At 37.3% G+C, this 26415-nt stretch overlaps 1 protein-coding gene across 1 annotated transcript in view; it reads left to right on the top strand.

The window, feature by feature from the left end:
* MYO3A (myosin IIIA) overlaps positions 1-26415 on the top strand; it is a 232753-nt gene that overhangs the window by 93198 nt on the left and 113140 nt on the right. Inside the window, exons 11-17 of the mRNA XM_004757631.3 lie at positions 7520-7619; positions 9271-9387; positions 10600-10704; positions 10811-10894; positions 14051-14253; positions 25141-25239; positions 25328-25442. Coding sequence (XP_004757688.1) covers positions 7520-7619; positions 9271-9387; positions 10600-10704; positions 10811-10894; positions 14051-14253; positions 25141-25239; positions 25328-25442 — 823 coding nt within the window. The remainder of the gene's footprint in view (positions 1-7519; positions 7620-9270; positions 9388-10599; positions 10705-10810; positions 10895-14050; positions 14254-25140; positions 25240-25327; positions 25443-26415) is intronic.

The following is a 26415-nucleotide window of genomic DNA, read 5'->3' as shown; positions in this document are numbered from 1 at the left end:
GGAATGAGAAGAGGATGGAGACAGCTAAATATAAAGTTAGTATAAATATACATTTATTTATTTAAGGGGCCCCTGGGTGGCTCACATGGTTAAGTGTCTGTCTTCGGCTCAGGTCATGATCCGGGGGTCCTAGGATAGAGTCCCTCATCAGGCTCTCTGCTCTGTGGGGAGCCTGCTTCTCCCTCTCCCTCTACTGCTCCCCCTGCTTGTGCTCTCTCTTTTTCAAATAAATAAAATCTTTAAAAAATATATATATATATATAAATTTAAAATATAATTAAATCTAAATTAAAAGTAAATATTAAATGTAAATATAAAATATAGATGAGGCTTGAACCCATGACCATAAAAATAATGGTTAAAATTTATTAACCATAGCAATGCTGAATGAATCACTTTACATACATTATGTAACTTCACCCCATAACAGCCTTATGAAATAGACTTGTATTATTCCCATCTTATGTATGAGAAAGCGAAGTTACATGCCCAAGGTCACATGGCCAATAAGTGACAAAACCACAACTGAAATAATAGTAGCTGTTATGTACTAGACATTTTCCTATGCCCATTCTAAATAAGCATTTTCCATGAAATGATCTATTTTACTTATCCTCACAAACTCTTTTGGTGTTTGCTCTGAGTGTTCTGATTCTAGAGCCCGTGCTCCTGATGTTCCTGTGGTATCATAAGTACCACTATCCAAACCGGGGCAAGGGTTCATATAGCTTCAGAAATAACTTTTGATTTTCCATCAACTATCTCAGAATTCAGTTCCATGTCTAATAATTTATCAGTCAATCCATAATCTACCCTGACTTTATACCCATTATCACTACTGGCCCAATAATGCTCTGAATCCATCAGCCTCTCTACCCTTGAGTTGAAGAGAAATCTTAATAGAGGAGTCATATTCTAGAGTAGAGCCAAGCCATCTCCACAATTACCCTGATAAAGTCTTTATAAGTGACAAACAAAACAAAACCACGAGTTTTTCAGAGTCACAGAAAATGGTTCCTCATTTTCTCTTCGTAATGAAGTAGTTGCCCATCTCCTGGGTAACACACCTAATCAATACACAGAATTATCAAGCCCATTAGGTTGACAAATTATAGAATTCCAGGTCTGGAAGAGTCAACAGAGATTATATGATTCAGCTATTTTAACACCATCAGTCTAGGTAAGATTATTAGCTTTCAGTATTTTCTGGTGTTAACATGTCTTTTTAGGAAATGATAGTGATGGATTTATCTTCCCAAATCAAAATAGAAAAGCCTAAAATTTATGTGTTCAGTACAATTTCACTATCCTAATATCTCATGAGATCTCATTTTCAGTGTTCTTTTTATTGAATTTCAAAAGTTCTTGAAATATTAAACATATTAATCCTTTGTCCATCATACACACTGCAAATTTTTTTTTATTTTCCTTAGAACTTGGGTTTTTATTATACTCATTTATTAAAATTGTTATCTTGCCAAATCTATCCCATATTTTTTAAAGAATTATTTGAAAACTAACAAGTTTTTTAAAGACATTATTTATTTATTTGACAGACAGAGATCACAAGTAGGCAGAGAGGCAGGCAGAGAGAGAGGACGGGAAGCAGGCTCCCTGCTGAGCAGAGAGCCCGATGCAGGGCTCAATCCCAGGACCCTGGGATCATGACCTGAGCTGAAGGCAGAGGCTTTAACCCACTGAGCCACCCAGGCACCCATCCCATATTTTTATTCTCTTTTTTATCTTGTCATACTTAAAAATTCCATTCCTACCCCATTATTATTATTATACAACTCTTCTGTATCTTCTCCTAGAACTCTTATGAGTGTTTTTTAAAAATCTGTAGGTTTAATACACTTGGGCTTTATTTTTACATAAGGTACATGATTCCCAAATTTTTAACCAGCACAATTTCTTGAATTTTTTCTTTCTCTACTAATTTGAAATGCCACATTTTAATATGTTCTTAGAATGTATGACCCTAAATTATAAGATATTTACTACTAGAATTCTAACTTTTCTTGGCTGTCCTAAGTGTGATGATGTTTAGTGATAATGTTTATTTTTCGAGTACAGTAAGATGATTTTTTTCCTTGACTAGAATATGCTACTCCACTCTGTTCTTTCTAGGCTCCCCCTCTTGATTAAAATAATTCCTTAATTTCCCATTATGGCTGGAGTTCAGGCTCAGTGGGCACCAGAGTCCCTCTCACTGTTTCAGTGACAGGGCCCTTTCTGGGCATGTCTTATAACCTGTCTTCAGACCTCCACACGTGTTCCTCCCTCTTTTCCCAGCAGATAACACCCTGGCAACCTCTCCACACTTGGGTACATACATACCAAAGCTAAGTTTCATGTTTTCCATTAAAACTGTGAATCACAGGGGGCACTTGGGTGGCTCAGTCAGTTAAGCATCCGACTCTTGATTTCAGCTCAGGCCATGATCCCAGGGTCGTGAGATCAAACCCCGCATCAGGCTCTGCACTGAACATTGAACCTGCTAAAGATTCTCTCTCTCTCTCTCCCCTTCTGCTCCCCCTACCCCAACTCACATTCTCATTTTCTCTTTCAAAACAAAACCAAAAGGAACCTGTGAATCACAAATTTAATTCTGTGGATATTGGTAAGAGGTCTGAAAGATGGTAGGTCAAGTAGGTTTTGGTGTCAGCTGACTTATTAAAAGGTTTTCCCGAAATCATGGGACATGAACTAAAAGGGAAGGACACAGGATTGGTTCCACTAAGAGATATTATGCTTTGCACACTGGCTAGTTGGGCATTTCATACTGCTGTGTCCTTGATACCAGGCATAGAAAGATGAATAACACTTGGTCTCTGCCCATAAGTTTCTCCTAGTCTGGTTAAAAATGGTGAACATACCTAGTTAAAGGTGAAAGTTTCCCTGCTAGGGGTACATTCTCTCTCTTGAAAGTCCTGCAACAGCTTCAGAGAGGGTGAAACTTGAGCCTGACTTTGCATGATAAGTAGAACTTCAGAGACATGGAAGGAAACTAATTCCAGGCAAAGAAAATGAAATGAGCGAAGCACTGAATCTCAGAATAGTTGGCATATTGGAGAATGTTCTGTACAGAGAGGATGGTTGATGATGCTGGAAAGGCTCTTCGAGACAAGGCTGTGAAGAGACGTGAATTCCATGCCAAGAAGTCTTTAAGTCATGCTGTAGAAAATGGGGAGTCTTTAGAGGCTTTCAATCATTACAATAACAACATCTTTTCTAAGTTTTTGGAAACTCATACCAGAAGCCTCAAGGAGGATGAACTGGAGTGGATGGATTCACAGGAGTATTAGCCAGCCAAATATGGATCTCCCAATTCTTCACCACCTCCTTCTTGTAATTCTCCAGGAATAGTCTTTAGCTGCCAAATGGACCTATAAAAAAACGGGTGAAAAATTCAGGGTTCTTCACTTTAATTAAATGGATAATTGGACTTCTTTTTCTGTTTTCTCAAAAATAATATGAGTCTCTTTGGAAATAGGGGCATAAGTAAGATGATAACCTATTGAATTCAGCAAATACTGAGACCAACTATGTAGAACTTCTGTGCCAGAAACTGTGTGGGGTATACTCTGACTTACTTTATTCAACTAATGTTTATTGAGAACGTACTATGTTTTAAATAATCTGCTTGTTCCCCAGATACAGTGGGGGGGGGGGGAGGATCAAAGACATATAATAGTCTCATGTATCTTGGAATTTACAGTGTAGTAAGGTATTCAAATAGTAACTAAATTATCCATACCAATAAGGGCATATCTGTGAATGTTTATAAATGCCATAAAGATGGAGGAACCCAAGAATTGAAAATAGGAGTACAACTATCCTTATTAGATACAAGTCCTTTATCAGATACGTGATTTGCTAATGTTTTCTCCAAGTCTGTGGCTTTCCTTTTGCTCTCTTAACAGTATCTTTTGTAGAGAAAGAAGTTTTTAATTTTAATGAAGTCCAACTTATTGATTTTTTTTTATTGATGGTGGTTTTCATGCTGTATCTAAAAATTCATTCCAAACCCAAGGTTATCAAGATATTCTCCTATGTTATCTTCTAGGAGTTTTATAGTTTTGCATTTTACATTTAGGTCTGTGATCCATTTGGGTTAATTTTGTTAAAGGGGCCTGGTTAGTGTCTAGATTTTTAAATTTTTGCATATGGGATGTCCAACTTTTCCAGCTCCCATAGGTTGAAGAGATTTCCTCATCCCGGGGAACTTCTCAGTCTAGTAAAGGGAGTAAGACCGATATACAAATGATTGGTTGAACTGATTGAACTAAAATATTTGTTCTGAAGGTTGTATAGAATTATGCTGAGAAGCTTTAAAGAGGTGGCATTTGAGGTGAGCTGTGAAGAATGAATAAAGTTTCATCACACAGGTGGAGCTGAGGAGGAACTAATATAAATGAAGGACAAATCTTCCTGACTGTAATATTGAGAAGAGTGTGGAAAGCAAAGGTGGCAGTGGGGTGGGGGGCCATAATGGTATGGGATGCAATATGGTGGAGGTGATGGCGGTGAGAAATGGTTTGTTCCAGATAGCATTCGGCAGTAGAGCTGATGGAATTTGTATATGGATTGCATGAAGGATGTGAGAAAAAGAGAAGATCCAAGGACCACTTGAACAATCAGTAGAGGGGAGTCACCGCCTACCGGGATGAGAATCCTGGGGTTTGGGGCTGCGTATTCAGGAGCATGGTTTGGGATGTGTTAAGCCTGCCAATTAGACTTCCAGTTGAAGTGTTGAGTAAGCATTTGGATGCTTAAGCCTGAAGATCAGCAGAGTTGTCAGTGTGTGGGTGGTAGTTAAAGCAGGAAGTGAATGTAGATAGAGAAGAAAAAAACTGCAAGGATTGAAGCTCCAGAGATCCCAGATGTAATAGAAAGATGAGGAGGAATCAGAAAATGATTCTCAAATGGAGATGCCAGTAAGGCAAGGAAGAGAATCAAGGGAAGCGTACAGGATACCAAAACAAGTGTATTTAAGAAGGAGTTGGTCAGTGCTGCCAGTCTGTTAAATAAAATGAGGTCTTAGACCTACCCTTGGGACTTAGCAGTGTGAGGCCATTAATATTCCTAACAGAAGGGGCGCCTGGGTGGCTCAGTGGGTTAAAGGCTCTGCCTTCTGCTCAGGTCATGATCTCAGGATCCTGGGATCGGGCCCCGCATCACGCTCTCTGCTCAGTGGGGAGCCTGCTTCCCCCTCTCTCTCTGCCTCTCTGCCTACTTGTGATCTCTGTCTTCAAATAAATAAATAAAATATTTAAAAAATATATATATTCCTAACAGAAGCTGTTTCCATGGCGTGAGAGATGGCACCCTGACTGGAACGAGTTTTCTTACTGGATGGAAAGAAATTAACTATAGATAATTCTTATGAGGATTTTTGCTATAAAGCAAGGAAATAGAACAGTAGATAGGGGGAAAAAATGGAAGTCAAGGAAGTCAAGGCGTTGTGCTTGTTTCTTTTGAGACTTTTGAGACAAGCACTATGATAGCTGAGAGGAAAATTTGAGGGACGTTAGGATGAGAGAAGAACCAGCGGTGTCCTTCAGTAAGTGAAAGAAGGTAGAATCCAGTGAACCGAAGGAAGGGCTGGCCGAGGGTAGAGGGGGTACAGTTTATCAATACTGATTTAATTCTTTTTCTTTTTCTTTTCTTTTTTTTTTTTTTAAGAGGGAGAGAGAGCATGAGCCAGGGGAGAGGGGTATAGAGAGGGAGAAGCAGACTCCCCACTGAGCAGGGAGCCTCATGAAGGCCTCCATCCCCGACCCTGGGATCATGACCTGAGCCAAAGGCAGACATTTAACTTATTGAGCCATCCAGGCGTCCCATATAATCCAGTAATCACACTACTGGGTATTTACCCAAAGAATACAAAAATACTAATTCAAAGGGATACATGCACCTCTGTGTTTACTGTACCATTATTTATAATAGCCTAAGTCTGGAAGCAGCCCAGGTGTCCATCAGTAGATGAGTGGATAAAGAACATGTGGTATTATCCAGCCATTAAAAAGAATGAAGTCTGGCCATTGAGGACAACATGGATGGAGCTAGAGAGTTTATATAATACTAAGTGAAGTAAGCCAGTCAGAGAAAGACAAATAACACGTGATTTCACTCATACATGGAATTTAAGAAACAAGACAAAGGGAAAAAAGGGACAAACCAAAAACAGACTCTTAACTGTAGACAACAAACTGGTGGTAGCCAGAGGCAGGTGGGTGGGGTGTGGCTGAACTAGGTGAAGGGGATTAAGAGCACCTTTATGGTGATGAACACTTGAGTCATATATGGAATTATTGAATCACTATATCGTACATCTGAAATGAATGCAACCATATGTTAACTACACTGGAATTAAAGTTTTTTAAAAAATAGTGACTTAATTCACTAAGCAAAGTTTGCTGAGTAAGTGGTATGGTTCCTATTATTCCTCACAGTCTACTTACTCCTTTTACTAACGGACAAATTGAAATGCTTGACAGTACAGTTGACCCTTGAGTAACACAGGTTTGAGCTGCATGGGTTCACTTGTATACAGATTTTTTTCAATAAATACAGTATAACACTCTAAGTATAATTCCCCTTTATGATTTTCTTAGTAGCATTTTCTTTTCCTAGCTTACTTTACTATAAGAATACTATATATAAGAAAAAAACCAGAAAATATGTGTTAATCAGTTTATATTATCGGTAAGGCTTCTGGTCAACAGAAGGCTATTAGTAGTCAAGCTTTGAAGACTCAAAAGTTATAGCTGGGTGTTTGACTGCAGGGGGTTGTCACCTCTAACCCCATGTTGTTTCAAAAGTCTACTTATCTCCCAAAATAAACATTGGAGGTACAGTTTTGTTCAAAATACCAATTAGATGATAATTTCATGTCCAGAAAAGTTGAAACAAGCCCTGGTGTTTATCTCAGCAGCTTCTCTGGCCTTCATGTCAAATCAAGATCCTTGGCTGTTGTCAGAAGTTGCTGAAATGTTTTTCCTTGAAAATAAGCTTCCCAGTGCCTGAAACCAATTTCCTTCATCCATTTAACCATTCGAAAATCCACAGTGGAGTTGATTTTACATTCCTCTTAAATTCTGCTGAATAATAATTTCTAATGTAACCATTGCTTAGCCACCAATGGCCTGACACGGTCTCAGAAACCACTGGGAATCTAATGAATTCACATCTCTCTGACTCACCACTTTGTAACATTGAATCACAATGTGGAGGGAGCTTTAAAGCAAATTATATATAGGAGAGTTCTTGATAGAAATAATGAACTCTTTTCATCATCGGTGAAGGAAGTTTGACATGTTGTAATTTTCCTATAGAGAGGAGAAAACAGACCAAATATATTAGGCTATTTTCTGGGAAATGGTTAGTGTTGAATTTAGGAAAATCAGCTTTATAGAAGTTTTGTAGTCTCATATGTATCTAAAACTTACCTCCACTGTGATCAGTAATAAGTTCTTAAGTCAGAAGGGGTTTCTCTCTTTGTACTGCTCTACAGACATGAACGCATTCACACCAAGAAAAGTAACTTCAATAGATCACTAATGTCCAGTCTGAAGGATGTAGACGATTTAGCAACCCTAGAAGTTTTGGATGAGGTAAGAGACTCCGTTTAATTAAACCTAAACATTCTAGATTTTGTTTAATTTATAGAAGTGATGTGCACAGGAGGCTGTTGGAATATCTATAAGCTTTGCTTGTCTCTTGGCTTCCTGATTATCTCTCCTATCTTCACTTTGAATGTGTGTAACTCAGATTTCCAGATCTCTTCAACCTGATGTCCATCTTCCTTCCTCCCTTTCTTTCTTTCTTTCTTTCTTTCTTAGTCAAATTACAAAGGAGTGGATTCCCACTAGCGTGAGTTGCTTATAAGTTATAGACCCTTCCTCCCCTGAATTCATTCTGGGAGTCTCAGAGGGATGATATACTGAGGTCAGAAAATGGTCTGCCTCCTACAATCTCCACAGAGCATTTTTTCTATTTTCTCTTCTGCTCTATTTTCTCTTCTGCTATTTTCCCTCTATTTTCTCTTCTGCTACACTCTCAGTGGCTGTACCCAGAGGCATCTAGGAAACCCTGAGAGCCTGTCTCTCCTACGATGGCCATTGTCCCCCTCATGGGATCCCAAAGTCCCTACTCTCCCAGGGCTAGCCCATTAGGGCACAGTGATCTCAGAACTATTTCAAGCATCTCTTGTGAAGGTACAAATGCAAGCCAGTAAATTACAGTTTCAGTCTCCCTTCCCCTCGTCTCCCTTTATTCTGGATAATCAGATCATTAGAGAAATAAATAGCTCCTTTTTAGTAAAAGGTTAGGATCTCTATCCTGCCTGATCAACAGCATTCTTTAAATACATCTAATAAATGCCTGAGATTTGCTTAGAAATTCAACAAATCAGGAGACATTTTCTGAACAGAGGTAGTCATTTGGTAAATTTAGGGTTGCTTAAACAACTCGAGTACTTCCTCAAAATAATCTTTCTTGAGAACATCAAACATCTTGTAATCAAGGCAATCTTTGACTTGCAAAGTCAAAGATTGCTAGCACCTTTATAAATCTTTTCATACCAAATTCTCTAATGATGGGAGTTTCTAGGCTTGTGGATTATAGAGAAGACTTTGCTCATCATACTGATGGCCTACATGTTAGACACGGGGCTTGTTTGTTTCTGTTGTCTGTGCTTTTGTTTTCGTCTCATTTTTGAGCTATGATCTGCTCTCCTCTTGTGTCGTACTGTAAATGATGATTTCTGACACTATTAAAATTGATTTCATGTACTCACAATTTATCAACTATGAAAGTTACTTTTCTGAACTTTTTGCTGTGTCTCATAAAGCCAAATGTCTCAGCAAAGGGCTAGGACGTTCTACAGAACCACTAAATAATCCTGATTTGCAAAAAAGTCATGTTCTCTGTATCCTCCCCTTCCTTTTCCATTGGTCTTTCTCTTTATGTTGTCTTCTGCATTTTCTTATTTTCTGGAAGATTCTCGGCACATAATACCTGTGTAATATCTCACCTGGCCTTTGGAAAACATGGAGAACAATGCCATCCCTCTATGGCCCTCAAAATAGAAAACGTCTGTCAGGTGGAAAGCTACTTGCTGAACCAGTGTTAGACTCCGTGTGTCTATTCCTTTCTGATCCTCAATCCAAATTCCAGATGGTTAATTTATTACTGTCTACATTTTAAGTTGTAAGTGACCTTAAATGATTTTTTAAGAAAAAAATTCTTTTTGTTTTATTTTAGAATACAGTCTCAGAACAACTTGAGAACTGTTACTGCAGAGATCAGATTTATATGTATGTGGGAGATATACTCATTGCTCTGAACCCTTTTCAGAGTCTGGGTCTTTATTCCACACAGGTATGTGGCGTGGTTTGCATTCTTCTACTTTGTACTAATAATTTTACTATTCAGATTTGAAATTAATTTAGATGAGGCCAAAGACGTTTTCATGCAGTGCCTTGAAAAAAGAAGTAATTGCTGCTAAAACAGAGAGATGGAAAAAATAGGAGGTGAATCAATCTGGATGTGGTTCCTGGTCTTCCTTCCTCCAAAACTCTAGGGCAGAAGGGTGACTACTTCCAGTCACTGGTAACTGGTCTATACGAAGCATCATATTGATAAACTGATGCCTGCGAAAGTGCAGGGTATTGTCTCCCTCTGAACCAAGTATGGGAGAGTCAAGAGTATAATTACATTGTCTCACAGGTAATATATACTTAGTGGCTATGAAACTTGTCATTATGAATTAAAAAATTCCTTTTGACATATTGGTTTTTAGTATCAGGTATGTGTGTTTTATGAATATGAGTATATAATTATCCATTATTCAAGCCCTAGTGGTTTAAATATAGAACAGTTTTCTGGAATTGAGTTAAGCTGTCTTTCATTTTTAATTGGACCTATTCTCTTTTAGCAATTTGTATATTCTAGAAAATTGGTTAATATTATGATTAATAGCTTTTTTATATGTGAGAAATAAATAATTCTCTCATTCTCTACCACCTTAAAATTTACAAGAATAATGGTAAATTAATGAGCCTTGAACTTAAGTTCCAGAAGTCTGGGCTTTCATTAAATTCTGTTATCAGTTAACTTGGTGATTTGGGCAGGTCAAATGACAGACTATATGTCAAGTGACATGAAAAGAAAAAAGTGGTGATCGTATGTCAGACAGGATTATATCCAGGGAATAGTCAACAAAATGATACCTGGTTGTCTTATTTATAGTCTCCTTTTATTTAGAGAGATAATAGTATTTTGAAACATTAAGTTCTGCTTTGGAAGTGGTTATGCACTTCCAAGAGTCTTCTTTTAAATACTGCTACCAGAATGATATATGCTATTATGTTACATCATATATCTGGGCTCTTTTATGTCAAGCTTTTATTTTATAATATTGTGCATACATGTGTGTATAGTACGTGTGTGGAGTGTATGTCATGTTTTGGTGGTATGAAAATGTATTTTGACTTGTGTTTTGCTTTAAAAAATTGGCAGTTCTGCCTGTAAATAATCTAGGACTTAAACAAAAAGAAAAGCCCCACAAAATGTGTTCTTTTTAACCTTTAGCATTCCAAACTATATATTGGAGCAAAGAGAACTGCCAATCCTCCTCACATTTTTGCAATGGCTGACTTAGGATACCAGTCAATGGTAACATACAATTCAGATCAGGTAAGGAGAGTCTCACATCTTAGAAATTCCCCTCTTAGCTTCTTGTGTGTGAGCCACATCTTGTAAGGATAAAGTCTTCTCATGGTTTCCTTTTCTCACTGTGCAGTGCATTGTTATTTCTGGAGAGAGTGGTGCTGGAAAGACAGAAAGTGCTCATCTTTTGGTTCAACAGCTGACGGTTCTTGGAAAGGTACAATGTTTTCTCTATCCTAACAGAAATATTTGTTATATTTCAAAGCCTAATGTAGCTGATTAGATTAATGTTCACTGATTCCCACATTAAATAAGGTACAGAAATTATAAAACATGCTTGCTATCTTCTGTGAGTAGAAAAAGTGTATGCTCCATTTTGCGGTATTCTAACTCTTAGTAGGAAGGCTTTATAAATGTGATTTTCTCCCCTTTTAGCCCCAGTACATTTACTGAATACTCTCTTTACTTTTTTACTTTTGTTGCTTTCAGGTTCATATACAAAAATCAATTATATTTATATATGTTATATACATTATAAGTGTATATATAATACAAAAGTTAATTTGCATTATATGTATATATACATATATCTCAGCAATAATCAACTCATTGAAAACTGAAATTTAGAAGTCTTATTTACAATAGCACCAAAAATCAAAAAATTAACTATTTAAATCTAAGTCTTATAAAACATATATGGAATTTGTATGCTGAAAAGTAGAAAAAAATGATAAAAGAAATCATAGAATACCCCAATAAATGGAGAGGTATACCATGTTAATGGGTTAAAACAGCCATCTTATTACGCCACATCTTCACAAATTGATCTGTAGATTCAGTGCTGTTACAATAAAAATCCCAGCAGGATTGGTAAGCTGAGTTAAAAAATTATGTGGAAAGGCAAAGGAGCTATAATAATCAGTTTTGAAAAGGAACAAGGTTGGAGGACTAATACTATGGTTTTAGTATTTTCAGACTTACTGTAAAGCTACAGTAGTTATAGTCAACATTAAAAACATAATCCACAAAGGAAAAAATTATATTTCACCAAAATTAAGAACTTCTTCTGCTCTCTGAATGACATTTATAACAGATGAAACCACAAGGTACATCCTCAAAGAAACTATTTGCAAGTCACATATCTGATAAAATACTTGCATCCTTAAAGCATATATTGTAAAAAAAAAAAAATCTTAAAAACTCAATAATAAGAGATCAAATAACAAAAAAAAGAACAAAAGAGCATATCAACTATTCTTAAATAATAAAATATATTAAAAAATAAATAGAGGATTTGAATATTACTTCACCAAAGACAATATGTAGATGGCAGATAAACAAATGAGATGTTCTTGGGGTGCCTGGGTGGCTCAGTGGGTTAAGCCCCTGCCTTTGGCTCAGGTCATGATCCCAGGGTCCTGGGATGGAGCCCCGCATTCGGGCTCTCTGGAGTATAATTCATTTTCAGAATGAGTTGAAAGATTTCTGTGTTTTTTTTAAAGTCAATTAACTAATTTTAGTATTTTCAATCTCGTGTATGGATAAGGAATAGAAATATACCTTGGTCACTGGGTTGATTTTCCCTCCACTAACCAGACCTGTGACCCCCTCACAACTAGAAGAGCCAGCAGAGACCAGGAAGCTAGTGCCCAGGACTGTCATCTCCATCTCTTTCCCATCTCACTGCCCATCCACTTTCCCCCTCCTTAATACTAGAATAAACATCACAGTGAAAAAGAGATGTAATTTTGAGGGAGGCACAGCATAAAGAAGAATTGAACCCCTGAATTAATTTACTCAAGGGCCGTCCATGAGGGCCTTTGCTATTCCTTCTTGGTTTGTGGCTTGATAGAGGGTCTCATCAAAGATGGATTAACTTGTTTGTGAATTTTGATTTGTAGAGGTCAGCAGATTTATTTAATCACTTTCTCTTTTCCTAGATCTAAAAATGTGACTTAATATTAATTGGGGATATATATGTATATTATATCTCCATTCCCCAGAACCCTACCCTTATTAGATCTTACTTTACTTTTTACTTTTCTCCTCAATAAAGATTTGCCAGATACAAAAATGGGATGTTTGGTGGAGTAAATTTACATTTGTAATATGCAGGCTTCAAAATCTTAGTAGGGCACTGCTCCTTATTACAAGTGGACAAAGACACTTTCTCATCTTTCTCAGGAGTGCAAGACTAGCCCCAAACATTTTAGAAGAGCCAAGTTTGTCCCAGTGCTCCTTACTGTCTTCTCTCAATGTTTACTGCCTCTTCTAGAAGATACTTTATATGCCTTCAGACCCTCACTGTGAATGCCCCCTCTAGCCTGTCTATGTACTAATGTAGTCTGTGTTCCAGAAATACCAACTGCTCCTCTCCCTTCCTTATATAATTTGCATACCTTCAACATAGCTGATCAACAAGGTATTACCCTAAACGTAATCTATTCGATCTAATTTCTACCAAGATGTGAATGACCCATACCTCCCTAACTGTCTTAGAGTGGGACATGCATGCTAAAAGAGATTGATTTTTTTAAATCATTTTTTAAAAGATTTTATTCATTTATTTGACAGAGACACAGATAGAGAGAAAACACAAGCAGGAGGAGTGGGAGGGGGGAGAAGCAGGCTTCCCGCTCAATAGGGATCCCGATATGGTGTGGTGCTCGACCCCAGGACCCTGGGATCATGACCTGAGTCAAGGCAGACGCTTAACAACTAAGCCACCCAAGCACTCCTAGAGGTTGATTTTTAACCAAATAAATTTCTACTTGATGGAACTCCCAGTAAAGTGGTACATAAGGAAATAATAATAATCATAACAAGCTTGTTTGAAGGAAGGAATGTATGAGACGGGGTAAGAGAAAATAGGACAGCCAAGCAGACCTGCTTCCATCCGTGCTTTTGAGCTATTCTCAGTTTTCCCAATAATTCCATTTCCCCGGCTTCTGAATTCAAAATAATCTTTACTCCCTGGTTTTCAGCTGTAGGAGCTTCCATGGAAGTAACAGAAGTGGTTCTGGCTTTGGGGAACATTTGGATGGGCCCCAGGGAGGTAGAGGAGGAATAGCAAAATGAGAGGTGTACCCCACCGTGCGTAGACTGCTTACAAATTGTCTTTGTAATCAGGCACTGAACAGAACTGTATTCAGTTGAAAAAGTATGAAACATCTCTTTGCCCCTTGAAGAAAGCAAGTGGGAACTCACCTAGAGGAAGGGAAAGGGAGACCAGATACTCTAACATCTGGCATTATGCCAAGAATGTGCTCTCAAGACCTTTATGTCTACATGTAGTGCTTATCAATGAAGAGACATTTTATTAGATACAGAAGTAATTTTTTACATTAAAAATATATCTTGACATTTTCTCCAGGCTAATAACAGAACCCTGCAAGAGAAGATTTTACAAGTGAACAATTTGGTGGAAGCCTTCGGCAATGCCTCCACCATCATAAATGACAATTCCAGCCGATTTGGTAAATACTTAGAAATGAAATTTTCCTCTTCCGGAGCTGTCGTGGGAGCACAGATTTCTGAATACCTTCTGGAGAAATCACGAGTTATCCGCCAAGCTTTGTAAGTCGGTGTCAAATATTTCTTTTTCTGGGAAATAAGCAAAGAATGCTTTTATTTTAATAGCAGAATATCTTACTTATTCAAAAAACTTAGCAAATGTTATTGATTATCTTCTATATGAAAGGCATTTATTGTTAGAATCAAAGAGATCCCTCAGTATTGTCTTATTTTCACATATTATGTCTAGTAGGAGAGGTAATAAATCACCTGAATTTATGATACCAGATATAAAACCTATAAGCACCTCATAGATGCTAACAGGATAAATTGTAGAGATTTCTGAAGTAGAAGAGAACATATTTCTTTACATAAAACTAATGTGAAATTTAATTAGAAATAAGAGTCTTTTTTCTTTTTAGTGCTAGAATATATAGATAGATCTTTGTATTAATTCTATCCCTCCTATGGTTTTATATATAAGAGACGAAATAAAAGTCTCAGGTATGGGCTTAATTGTACTGTCCTGTTAATTTCCAGCCGATTTCAGCCACCAATACAATGTTTCGGTGTCAGGTTGACTGAGTTCCTTTTGGTAGTTTGTAGCTGAAAGACAAAATTTCTCTACTATCCTAATGATTCCAAAATATCTTTGTTATTCTCATGTGGAAACTATAGTCAAAGCATTGGATTTAGTTGTTACATTATTGTTACATTATTTCTAAAAAGTGTGGCAAGTTAGGGGCACGTGGGTGGCTCTGTCACCCGTCATTGAGCATCTAACTCTTGAATTCAGCTCAGGTTGTGATCCCAGCATCCTAGGAACAAGCCCCGCATTGAGCTCCACATTCAGCATGGATTCTGTCCCTCTCCCTGCCCCTCAGCCCCTCCACCCTCATGCAGCCTCTCTCTCTCTCTCAAATAAATAAATAAATCTTAAAAAATCTTTTTAAAAGTGTGGCATGGTAGAGTCTTTCACTTTTCTTATGTTGGTTTTATACCAAGCATATCTACATTACTATAGAAATATGTCTTTTATTAAAATCATGGGAACACAAGTCTTATTTTATGCTAGTACATTATTAAATTTCATATAAATACCTTCAAATTTGCTACTATTCAATTTATGAATAAATTGTGAATATAAGTTGCCTGGAGTCTACTTCCTGAACTCGACTTTCACTGTGGAAAATTATGCTTTGATCCTCAATTCAAAATACACAGGGAATGACTACGAGATGAATATTTTGTATTGCGGCTTCACCACATACGTGTTAGTTCACTTTGGATTAGTTATTTAAACCCTAAAAACCCTTCTAGGATTTAAACCCTAAAAACCCTTCTAGGATCTTGGTTCTGCAATTTCGTGTGTGTGTGTGTGTGTGTGTGTGTGTGTGTGTGATTTGAAATATTTAATCTCTCTGTACCTCAGTTGTTCATCATGAAAAGGAAAATAACAGTAGTACTTCTCCCTCAGTTAAGAGGACGCCTGTGAAGTATGTAGCACAATGGATGACACGTAGGGAGAACCCCGTGAGCCTAAGCCATTGTTAGCAGTAATAGTGTGGATAGTTGTGTGAAGCTTAGAAATGATACTTAGCGCAGTACATGGGACACTGAATATGCTCAGTAAATGACAGCCACTAGTCGTGCTGTGTGCCAGGTCCCCAGAACTTACTGGATATGCATGTCAGCCTCTCGGCCACATGGAGGAACCCTGGGGGGTCTCTCACAGATGTGGAGATGGAACCGGTTCTCAAAGTAATCTGTCCTGTTCTCATAACTGTGTAAGACTCTCCTTGAGGCCTCTGGGGAAGAATGACCTAACGACCTAATAGGCTGACTCCTGAGATTCGGGGGGACCACCGTGATAGTGTCGGGGGCACCATTCACAGCGGGTTCTCTGGAGCTCTGTGCTGGGGCGCCATTCACAAATTCCTTGGGAACAATAACTTCTAGAGCTCCCCACTGAAGCCCTGGGTTTGAACCATAGACATAACCTTGTTAGTACTGACTGCTATATGGTAGGATGTATTTTAGGAAATGGTACAATTGGGATTATATTTTAGACACACTGTGAATTAATGAAGCTTTTTTTCCAACTATCCTAAAGAACTATTCTAGTTTTATAGTGTTGTTTATTGGGTCCCCCAGTCAACACTTTAAGTTCCAAATTCACAATCAACTTGAAATCCAACACGGTTTGTCATTGGAGCGTGGCTGCCTTATAGTTTTTCCATTTTTTAAATTTTTTTTACCCCTATTTTCTTCTTTTACTTAATTTCAATAGCATTTGTAAATTCTAGAGAAGCTTCTTGTGGTCTTTGAAAATGAAGTACCAAGTAGATTATTGAAGAATTCCTAGGTCACAGAGCATAAGACAGAGAGTAGAGAATAGATCCGAGGAGGCAGGCAAGAACCAGAACAGATGTTTATGTCTTAAAATGAACCTACTCTTTATTTAAAGGGAATAAGTTCTTTTTTAAAAAGATTTTTTAATTTATATATTTGACCGAGAGAGAGACAATGAGAGAGGGAACATAAGCAGGGGGGTTGGGGGTGGGAGAAGCAGGCTTCCCGCCAAGCAGAGAGCCCGATGCGGGGGGCTCAATCCAGGACTCTGGGATCTGACCTGAGCCAAAGGCAGCCGCTTAACAGCTGAGCCACCCAGGTGCCCCTTAAGAGAATAATTTCCTTTTTCTTTTTGCTTCTGCCCATGTTGTCCCACCCTAATCTCTGACCACATTTATTTTTATAGATAGTCCTATTTATTGATATATGTTTAAATATTTATAAATGATTCATAAGTAATTTATAAATATATACTTATATATTTAGGTATTTATAAATATATATTTATGTCTGTTATATATGTATGTTTTTGTTCCTAATGATAATAGAATCATTCAGTTGTGGCTTAATGAAAAAATCTTAAAAGAGGCTCCTTAATTTCAAGAAGAAACGGAGCACATGGAAGTCAATGCTCAGTAATTCTCACGAATAGAAATTATAGCTGTTTCGCTGCCCTTGTCTCCCATTACTATAGTTTCCTGCAACAAAGCATTGACTGTGCACCAGATGCTGCCGGAGGCGTCCACAAAGTGGCTGTTGTGGTCAGTTGTGGCGCTCTCTATGGAAGAAGGAAAATATTATTTATGGAGCACTTACTGTGTGTTGGGCACTGTGCTAAGCACTTTATATGCATTATCTATTTTAATTCTAACAGTGATAGGATGGATATTATTGTCTATTTTATAAATGAGGAGGCTGGGACTGAGAATTGTAATAAGTCACATAATACCAAAAAGCTAATAAATGGCTGAGTTGGGGTTTGAACCCATGTGTCTGTCTGACTCCAACATCCACTATTCTTCCATCTGTCTGTCTGTCCATCCGCCCATCCATCCATCCATCCATCCATCCTTTTGGCAAATATTAATTGAGTGCTACTATGTGCCAGGAACTCTAGTGGGCACAGGAGATACAAAGCTGAGTGAGGTCGGATTCTTCCAGTAGAGCAGCTCAGGCTTCTGGATCATGTGTGCTCTGAAACAAAGCTTGCTGACCACTTGTTGGTTTCTAGTCTCCCAGGAAAGTAGGCAATGAGTTCATCTGCTCAGTGTGAGCAGCCAAGGGGTAAGGGAGAGGGATTGAGGAGACTACGTGTCTCAGAGGAAGGAGTCCTTGGTGGAGGAAGCTGGAATTAGAAATGGAAAATTAAAAACACTGTTACACAAATATCCTATGAGGCCTTAGGAAGTCAAAGCTGCATTGTTGGCTTTCCCAGCCTTATTGTTGGCCACTTTGTTGAAGATTCAGAAGTTTCACAGTTGGGGTAAGCCACACCCCTGTGAGACCTTTGCCATAGTTTTGAGGGTGTTATAGGTCTTGGCCATATAGGTGACCCCCAGGCTCCAAGCAGGTGAATACACATGAGACAGACCTGAGGACCCTTCTGCAAATGGCTGAGCGAAGAAGTATTAGAAGATCCACAGTTAGGGGTGGAGAAATATTACCTGGTAAATTGCCGAGACCCCTGTGTTTGTCCCCAGCCATTCTGTCCTGGGAACCACTGGTCTTATGAGCATGTATGGGATGTTATGGTCTTCTGTCTTCTGAAATGCAATTTTGATGTAGTTGGGGCAACATATGAGATAGGAAATCATTGGCGGTATCTTCTTTTCCTGTTACTTTAATTCTCTGATTGTTTGTCCAACCGGAGGTTGATGTATTTCCTATAGCATCTCCAGGTCCTGTCCAATTACAATTCTCAGTAAGTGTAAACTGGTAATTAAAGAGAAAACCAGCAGTTTTGTGTTTCTACATTTATGACTCACATCTCTAATTGTACACCGCAACCATTTAAGCATTAAAGGTGTGACGCGTAGAGCAATCGATGTGATTTCGTTAGAACAAAACAAACTAAATTATGTGCTGTGCCAGTCTTCGAGAACTTTTGTTGTGGTGAGAAAAGACAAGAAGTAAACTTGTGGCTTGGTTCTGACCTTGCTCATGCACAATGCTGGTGTTCACTGAAGCATTAGTGGGTACTGCACAAGGGATGGCTGGGAACATCATTCTTAAGGACATGCGGTCCTTGCTTCAGCGTTCGAGCCCATGCACCACCCTTTGCTTGAAAAGCTCACTTGTCTTTGGTTCCCCGACTGGATTCCCCTGATTTCCTCTCCTACTTCTCTGAATTTTTTTTTCTCTGACTTTGATTCATCTATCCATTCCCTGAATGTGTATTTACCAAAGTGTGGTCTTCTGGGTGTTCCTCTTTTCTCTCTACTCTTTCACTTAGCAATTCAGCTGTCAGGGCCCCAACAACTAGTTCTATGTGACTGACACCCAAAGATGTACTTCTCCCTCCCACCTAAGTTCACATTTTTCATTTCCATGTACCTAGATATCCTGTTGCCATATAGAACTCAACTGTATATGTATAGTCAAATGTCTTTCTTTTCCTGCTGGTCCCCTTTTGGGGGTAGGAAGCCATCCTCCTCCATTTATAGAAAACCTCTGACCTTCACTTCACTCCCCATGTCTAAAGACTTGGGAGTCCCTCTCTAGAATGACTTTCACAGCTCTTCTCTGCTTTCCCGTCCTCTGCTGCTATTTTTTCTCAAGCCCTTCTTCCCTCTGATTCAGACATTTGAAAGGTTTGGACTTCCTGACCGTTTGAACTCTCTTCCAAGGTGTGGTGATATTATACCATCCCAGACTTAGGGGAGAGTCTCAACCCAGAAGGTATACTAATCAAAAACAGTGTTACTTTTTTCTTTCAAAATGTTGGATTCTTTTTGAAATACTAACAAGGAAAGCAAGAATCCGCATTCATCACTCCATCAAGTCACACACCTTCATATTAAGCATTTTTACTTGTTAAAGACTGAATAGAGTGTCTTACAGAGTTATTGATGAGGCACAAATATCAAATGTCTAACCATGTTATTTTAAAACCTCTTGAAAACCTCTCTTATAGAGAAGTTTTTAACCTTAATGAAGTCCAGTGTATCACTTAATGTCTTTCAGGGATCATGGTTTTGGTGTCGCATCTAAAAAGTCATCACATAGCCACCATCAGCTTGTTTCTCTGATCTTCTTGGAGTTTTATAATTCTGTGTTTTACATATTTAGGTCTATGACCCATTTTGTATTAATTTTTGTGAAAGGTTTAAGGTCTTTGGATTCCTGGTTTTTTGTTTTGTTCTGTTTTGTTTGTTTGTTTGTTTGTTTTGCTGGTGGATGTCCAGTTGTATTTGCTTCGTTGTATTACCTTTTTTTTTTTTTATTTGGTCAATACTACACTGTCTCGATTACTACAGCTTTCTAAGAATTCTTGACGTCAGGCAGTGTCAGTCCATTAAACTTTTTCTTCTTCAATATTGTATTAGCTATTCTTGGTCTTTTGCTTCTCCATATAAACTTTAGCATCTAAACATCAATATCCACAAAATAACTTGCTCAGATTTGGAATGAGATTGACTTTTATAGGCTAACCTGTATCCTGCAGACTTGCTATAATTGCTTATTAGTTCAAGGAGTGTTTTTTTTTTTTTTTTTTGGTCAATTCTTTAGCTTTTTCTATATAGACAATAATGTCATCTGTAAAGAAATACAGTTTTGCTTTCCCCCTCTCAAACTGTATACAAGAGTTGGGACATCCTTGCCTTGTTCTTGATCCTAGTGTGACAGCTTTCAGTTTCTCACTATGAAGTGTGATGTCACCAGTAGTGTTTTTTATAGATCTTCTTTACCAAGTTGAGGAAGTCTCCCTCTATTACTAGTTTACTGAGTTTTTTTTGCCATGAATGGCTGTTGGTTTTTGTCAAATGCTTTTTCTGCATCTACTGGTAGGATCATGTGATTTTTTTCTTTTTTAACCTACTGAGATGATGAATTGCACGGATTAATTTTCTGAATGTTGAAACAGCCACACATACCTGGGGTATATACCATTTGGTCATGGTATGTAATTCTGTTTATTCATTGCCATATTCAATTTGCCTACATTTTGTTGAGGGTTTTTCCATCTAGGTTCATGGAAGCTATTGGTCTATAGTTTCCTCATGATATCTTTATTTGGTTTTGGTATTAGGATAATGCTGGCCTCACTGAACAAGTTAAGTATTCACTTTGCATCTATTTTCTGAAAGAGACTGTAGAGAATTGGCATAAATTCTACAGGAAATATGTGGCATAATTAACAGTGAATCCATGTGGCATAAATCAAATATTTGGCATAATTCAACAGTGAACCCATTCAATAGCTTTCTATTTTGGAAGATTATTAATTATTGATTCTATTTCTTTAATAGATTTTTGAGCCTCTTCAGATTGTCCGTTTCCTCTTGTGTGTGTTTTGGCAAATTAGACCTTTCAAAGAATTGGTCCATTTCATCTAGGTTTTGAAGAATGGAGTTGTTCATAGTATTCTTTTATTATCCTTTTAATTTCCATGGGCTGGTAAGTGATGTCCCTTCTTTTATTTCTGATATTAGTAATTTTTGTCCTTTTTTTTTTTCTTAGCCTGCCTGCCTAGAAGCTTATTGATTTTATTGATCTTAAAAAAAAATCTTTTGGTTTTTCTCTACTGATTTCTAATTTCATTGATTTCTGCTCTATTTCATAGTATTTCTTTTCTTCTGCTTTGGATTTCTTTGGACTTCTACTTTAGATTTAATTTGCTCATTTAACCAGCTTTCTAAAATGAAAAGTTAGATTATTGTTTTTAGATCTTTCTTCTTTTTAACAGAGTCATTGAAGGCTCTAAATTATCCTCTAAACACTACTTTTACTGCATCCCACAAATTTTGTTAAGTCATGGTTTTATTCTCACCTAGTTCAACATGTTTTCAATTTTCTTTTAATATTTATCTTTGAACCATGTATTATTTAGAACTGCAGTATTTGATCACCACATATTTTGGAATTTTCCAGTTTATCTTTGTTATTGATTTCTAGTCTCTATTGTGAGCTAAGAGAAGAGATTATATGATGTCAATTATTTTTAATTTGTTAAGGTTTGTTCTATGGCCTAAGATGTGGTCTGTCTTGATGAATGTTCCATATGAGCTTGAGAAGATTTGAGTTTTTGCTGCTTTTGGATGATGTAGTCTAGAGGATATCAGTTATGTCCAGTTGATTGATATTATTGTTGCAATCAACTGTGCCCTTACTGCTTTTCTGCTTGCTTGATCTGTCCATTTCTGAGAGACGTGTGTTGACGTTCCCAGCTACAATAGTGGATTCTTCTCTTTCTCCTTGCACGTTTATCAGTTTTTGTCTCACATAGTTTTATGCTCCGTTGTTATGTCCATAAACATTAAGGATTATTATGTCTCTTGGGGAATTTAACCCTTTATCATTATGTAATATATTTCTTAATCCCTGATAAGTTCCTTGCTTCCCTGCTCTGTGAAATATAATTGTTGTTCCTGCTTTCTTTTGATAAGTGTTAGCATGGTATATTTTTCTTTATCTATTTATTTTTTTAGAAGATTTTATTTTATTTATTTGAAAGAGAGGGTGAGACTCTGTCTCACAAGCTGGGGGAGAGGGAGAAGCAGAGGCAGAGGGAGAAAGAAAAGCAGGTTCCCCACTGAGCAGGGAGCCCAGTGCGGGGCTCGATCCCAGGACCCAGGGATCATGACCTGAGCCGAAGGCAGACACTTAATGACTCAGCCACCCATTTATTTAATGGATAAATAAATATCCATTTATTTTTAATCAATATGTGTCTTTATATTTAAAGTATGTTTCTTGTAATAACATATGTATAAGTCTTATTTTTTGATCCCTCTGACAATTTCTGTCTTTTAATTGGTATTATTTAAACCGTAGATGTTCAGAGTGATTACAGATATAACTGGATTGATTCATAGCTATCATACTACTGTTTTCTAATTGTTGCCCTTGTTCTTTGTTACTGTTTTTGTCTCCCACTCTTTTTCTGCCTTCCGTGGTTTTTAATTGAGCATCTCTATGATTCTATTTTCTCACCTTTCTTAGCATATTTTGATGATACTTCTTTTTTCACTTTTTTAGTAGTTACCTTAGAGTTTTCAGTATGTACTTATCACTAATCCAAGTCTTCCTTCAAATAACACGATAGTCAGTACTTTATAACAATATCTCATAATAACAAAATAATTCTAGTTTTACTCTCCAGTCCCTCATTTCATTGCTATGATTGATTTCATCATATATAAGCATACATAATATATACACATGTATATTTATTATATGTACACAGAAGCATACATAATTGAATATATTGTTACTATTACTCCTTTATTTGTATTATTCCAGAAGCTGGGGAATGCTGCTTATACATAGACCACAGAGATTTCTCGTGCAAGTGAGAAAACTGAACCCCAGAAAGGCTGTTAACAAAGTGGTTAAAGATAAGGCTTTGGCCTTAAACAGCCCTGGTTAGACAGCATGGTACTGCCACACAAACAGACATATAGACCAGTGGTACAGAGTAGAGAGCCCAAATATGGACCCTCAACTCTATGGTCAAATAATCTCTGACAAAGCAGGAAAAAATATACAGTGGAAAAAAGACAGTCTCTTCAATAAATGGTGCTGGGAAAATTGGACAGCTATGTGTAGAAGAATTAAACTTGATAGTTCTCTTATACCATACACAAAGATAAACTCTAAATGGATGAAAGAGCTCAATATGAGACAGGAATCCCTAAAAATCCTAGAGGATAACATAGGCAATGACCTCTTCAACATGGGCCACAGCCACTTCTTTTAAGACAGGCCTCCAAAAGCAAGGGAAACAAAATCGAAAATCAACTTTTGGGACTTCATCAAGATAAAAGGCTTCTGCACAGCAAAGGAAACAGTCAACAAAACAAAGAAACAACCCACCGAATGGAAGAAGATGAAGATATTCACAAATGACACTATAGACAAAGTGCTAATATCCAAGAACTATAAAGAACTTCTGAAACTCAACACCCAAAAAACAGATAAGTCCAAAAATGGGCAGAAAACATGAACAGACACTCCTCCAATGAAGACAATCAAATGGCTAGCAGACACATCAAAAAATGTTCATCATTAGCCACCAGGGAAATTCAAATCAAACCCACATTGAGATACCCCCTTAACACCAGTTAGAATGACAAAGATTAACAAGGCAGGAAGCAACAAATGTTGGAGAGGATGTGGAGAAAGGGGAACCCTCTTACACTGTTGGCGAGAATGCAAGTTGGTGCAGCCACTTTGGAAAACAGTGTGGAGAGTCCTCAAAAAATTAAAAATAGAGCTACCCTGTGACCCAGCAATTGCCCTATTGGGTATTTACCCCCAAAATACAGATGTAGTGAAAAGAAGGGCCATATGTACCCCAGTGTTCATAGCAGCAATGTCTGCAATTAGCCAAACTGTGGAAAGAGCTGAGATGACCTTCAACAGATGAATGGATAAAGATGTGGTCCATATATACATTGGAATATTACTCAGCCATCAGAAAGGACGAATACCCAACTTTTGCATCAACATGTGTGAGACTGGAGGAGATTATGCTGAGTGAAATAAGTTAAGCAGAGAAAGTCAGTTATCATATGGTTTCACTTACTTGTAGAACATAAGGAATAGCATAGAGGACATTAGGAGAAGGAAAGGAAAAGTTAAGTGGGGGAAATCAGATGGGGAGATGAACCTTGAAAGCCTGTGGACTCTCAGAAACAAACTGAGCATTTTAGAGGGAAGAGCAGTTGGTGGGGGGATGGGTGAGCCTGGTGGTGGGTATTAAGGAAGGCACGTATTACAAGGAACAGTGGATGTTACATGTAAACAATGACTCTTGGAACACTACATCGAAAACTAATGATGTGTGCATAAACAAGGAATTTTGGAACACTGAAAAAAAATAAAAATTTTAAAAACCTAATGATGTATTGTATGGTGACTAACATAACACAATAAAAATGTTTAAAAAATAAGGAAAGAAAATAAAACTAACCAAAAAAAATTTTTTTAAAGTTAACAGCCCTGGTTTGAATCCAATTTAGTCATCAACTGTGTGACCTGAGGGGAGAATGGTACCCCCTCTAAGCCTTAATATCCATGTATATAAAATGAGGGACTCCTCTGAGTAACTAGGGTGTTACAGCAGGTAAATGGGATAATGTAGCCCTTCTGACCTGGTAATCATTACCATGGTAACACATGGTAACCATGTGTGACCTGGTAATCATTCACACAAGTGCACTGAATGATTCCTATGAAGTATTTCACAGTGTCTGGAATTTAATGACAGTGGTTGTTGAAAATAGTGATGATGACAATAACAAGCCAAAATTCAGTACTCCGGGAAGCCCATGGTGATGCTCATAGTTGTTCTGATAATTATATTTTCAAGTAATTTTAACAATTAGCAAATATTCTTACTAATCGCCTTACTGAAAATGTCTTATTTTTTTTCAGTGGAGAAAAAAATTTTCATATTTTTTACTACATCTACGCTGGATTAGCTGAAAAGAAGAAACTAGCCCATTACAAATTGCCTGAAAATAAGCCTCCCAGGTAACACAGCAGGTGGCACTTTTCTAAGTAATGCTTTCACTTTCCATTGAACTTTAGATTTTGATTCATCCTTTCATATTTTTTTCAGATACCTACAAAATGACCACCTCAGAACAGTACAGGACATGATGAATAATAGTTTCTATAAATCCCAACATGAATTAATTGAGCACTGTTTCAAAGTCATAGGTTTTACGATGGAGGTAAGTTTGAAAGAACCTCTTTAGAAAGTATCTTTTTGTCATCACGCATGGTAAGAATGACCATTTATTGAGTGACTAATATATGCCAGGCATTGTATCAAGTGTTTTATGTGAATCATCCTTTTAGTTACTGAAACAACCTCATGAAGTAACTAGAATATTTACTGGAATGTTACAATATCTACTTTATACATAAAGAAACAGTGGTCTTGACATATAATTGAATTTGGTTTTGTTCTTAATCTTTTGCTTATATTTGCCTCTCCCCATATAATTAACGTTTTACATAAATGCATATACGGGAGCAAATGACATGTTATTTTTTTAGTGCAGTCTTGTTTTCAGTGCAACTTTTTAAATACAGCTTTATTAAGATGTAGTTCACATACCATACAAGTCAGCCCTTTAAAGGGTGCATTTTAGTGACTTTTAGTATAGTCACAGTTGTGCCTCTATCACTATAATCATTTTTAGGATATTTTCATGCCCTAATTTTTCACTCCCAAAAGAAACATGCTAGCACTTAGGAGTTCCTCCCCATTTCTGCCTCATCTCTGCTTCCTATCACCATAGAGTTTTTTCTTCTGGAAAGTTCCCCAAAACAGGGTGATACAATATATCATCCTTTGTGACTGGCTTCTCTCATTCAACTTACTAAAGTTTTCAAGTTATAACATGTAACAGCACTTCATTGCTTTTCATTGTTGAATAATATTTCTCCTTATAGATTTACCTCATGTTATGTATCCATTCATCTGTTGATAGATATTTGGATTGGTGCATGCTGGGGCTGTTAGGCATAATGTTGTCGGGCTTGTGACCCCGAACTTCTTTACGTGTACTTACTGGTCATTTATATATCTTCTTTGAAGAAATATCTATTCATGTACTTTACCTTTAAAAAAAAATGGGTTGTGTATTATTATCGAGTTGTAAGAATTATTCACATTGTTAATACAAGTCCCTTATCAAA

Source organism: Mustela putorius, unplaced genomic scaffold (genome assembly GCF_011764305.1).
Source record: "Mustela putorius furo isolate JIRA1106 unplaced genomic scaffold, ASM1176430v1.1 tig00000827_pilon_pilon_pilon, whole genome shotgun sequence".
Taxonomy (NCBI): Eukaryota; Metazoa; Chordata; class Mammalia; order Carnivora; family Mustelidae; genus Mustela; species Mustela putorius.
The sequence above is the reverse complement of the archived record's forward strand: the minus strand, read 5'-3'. Positions and strand labels throughout refer to the sequence as shown.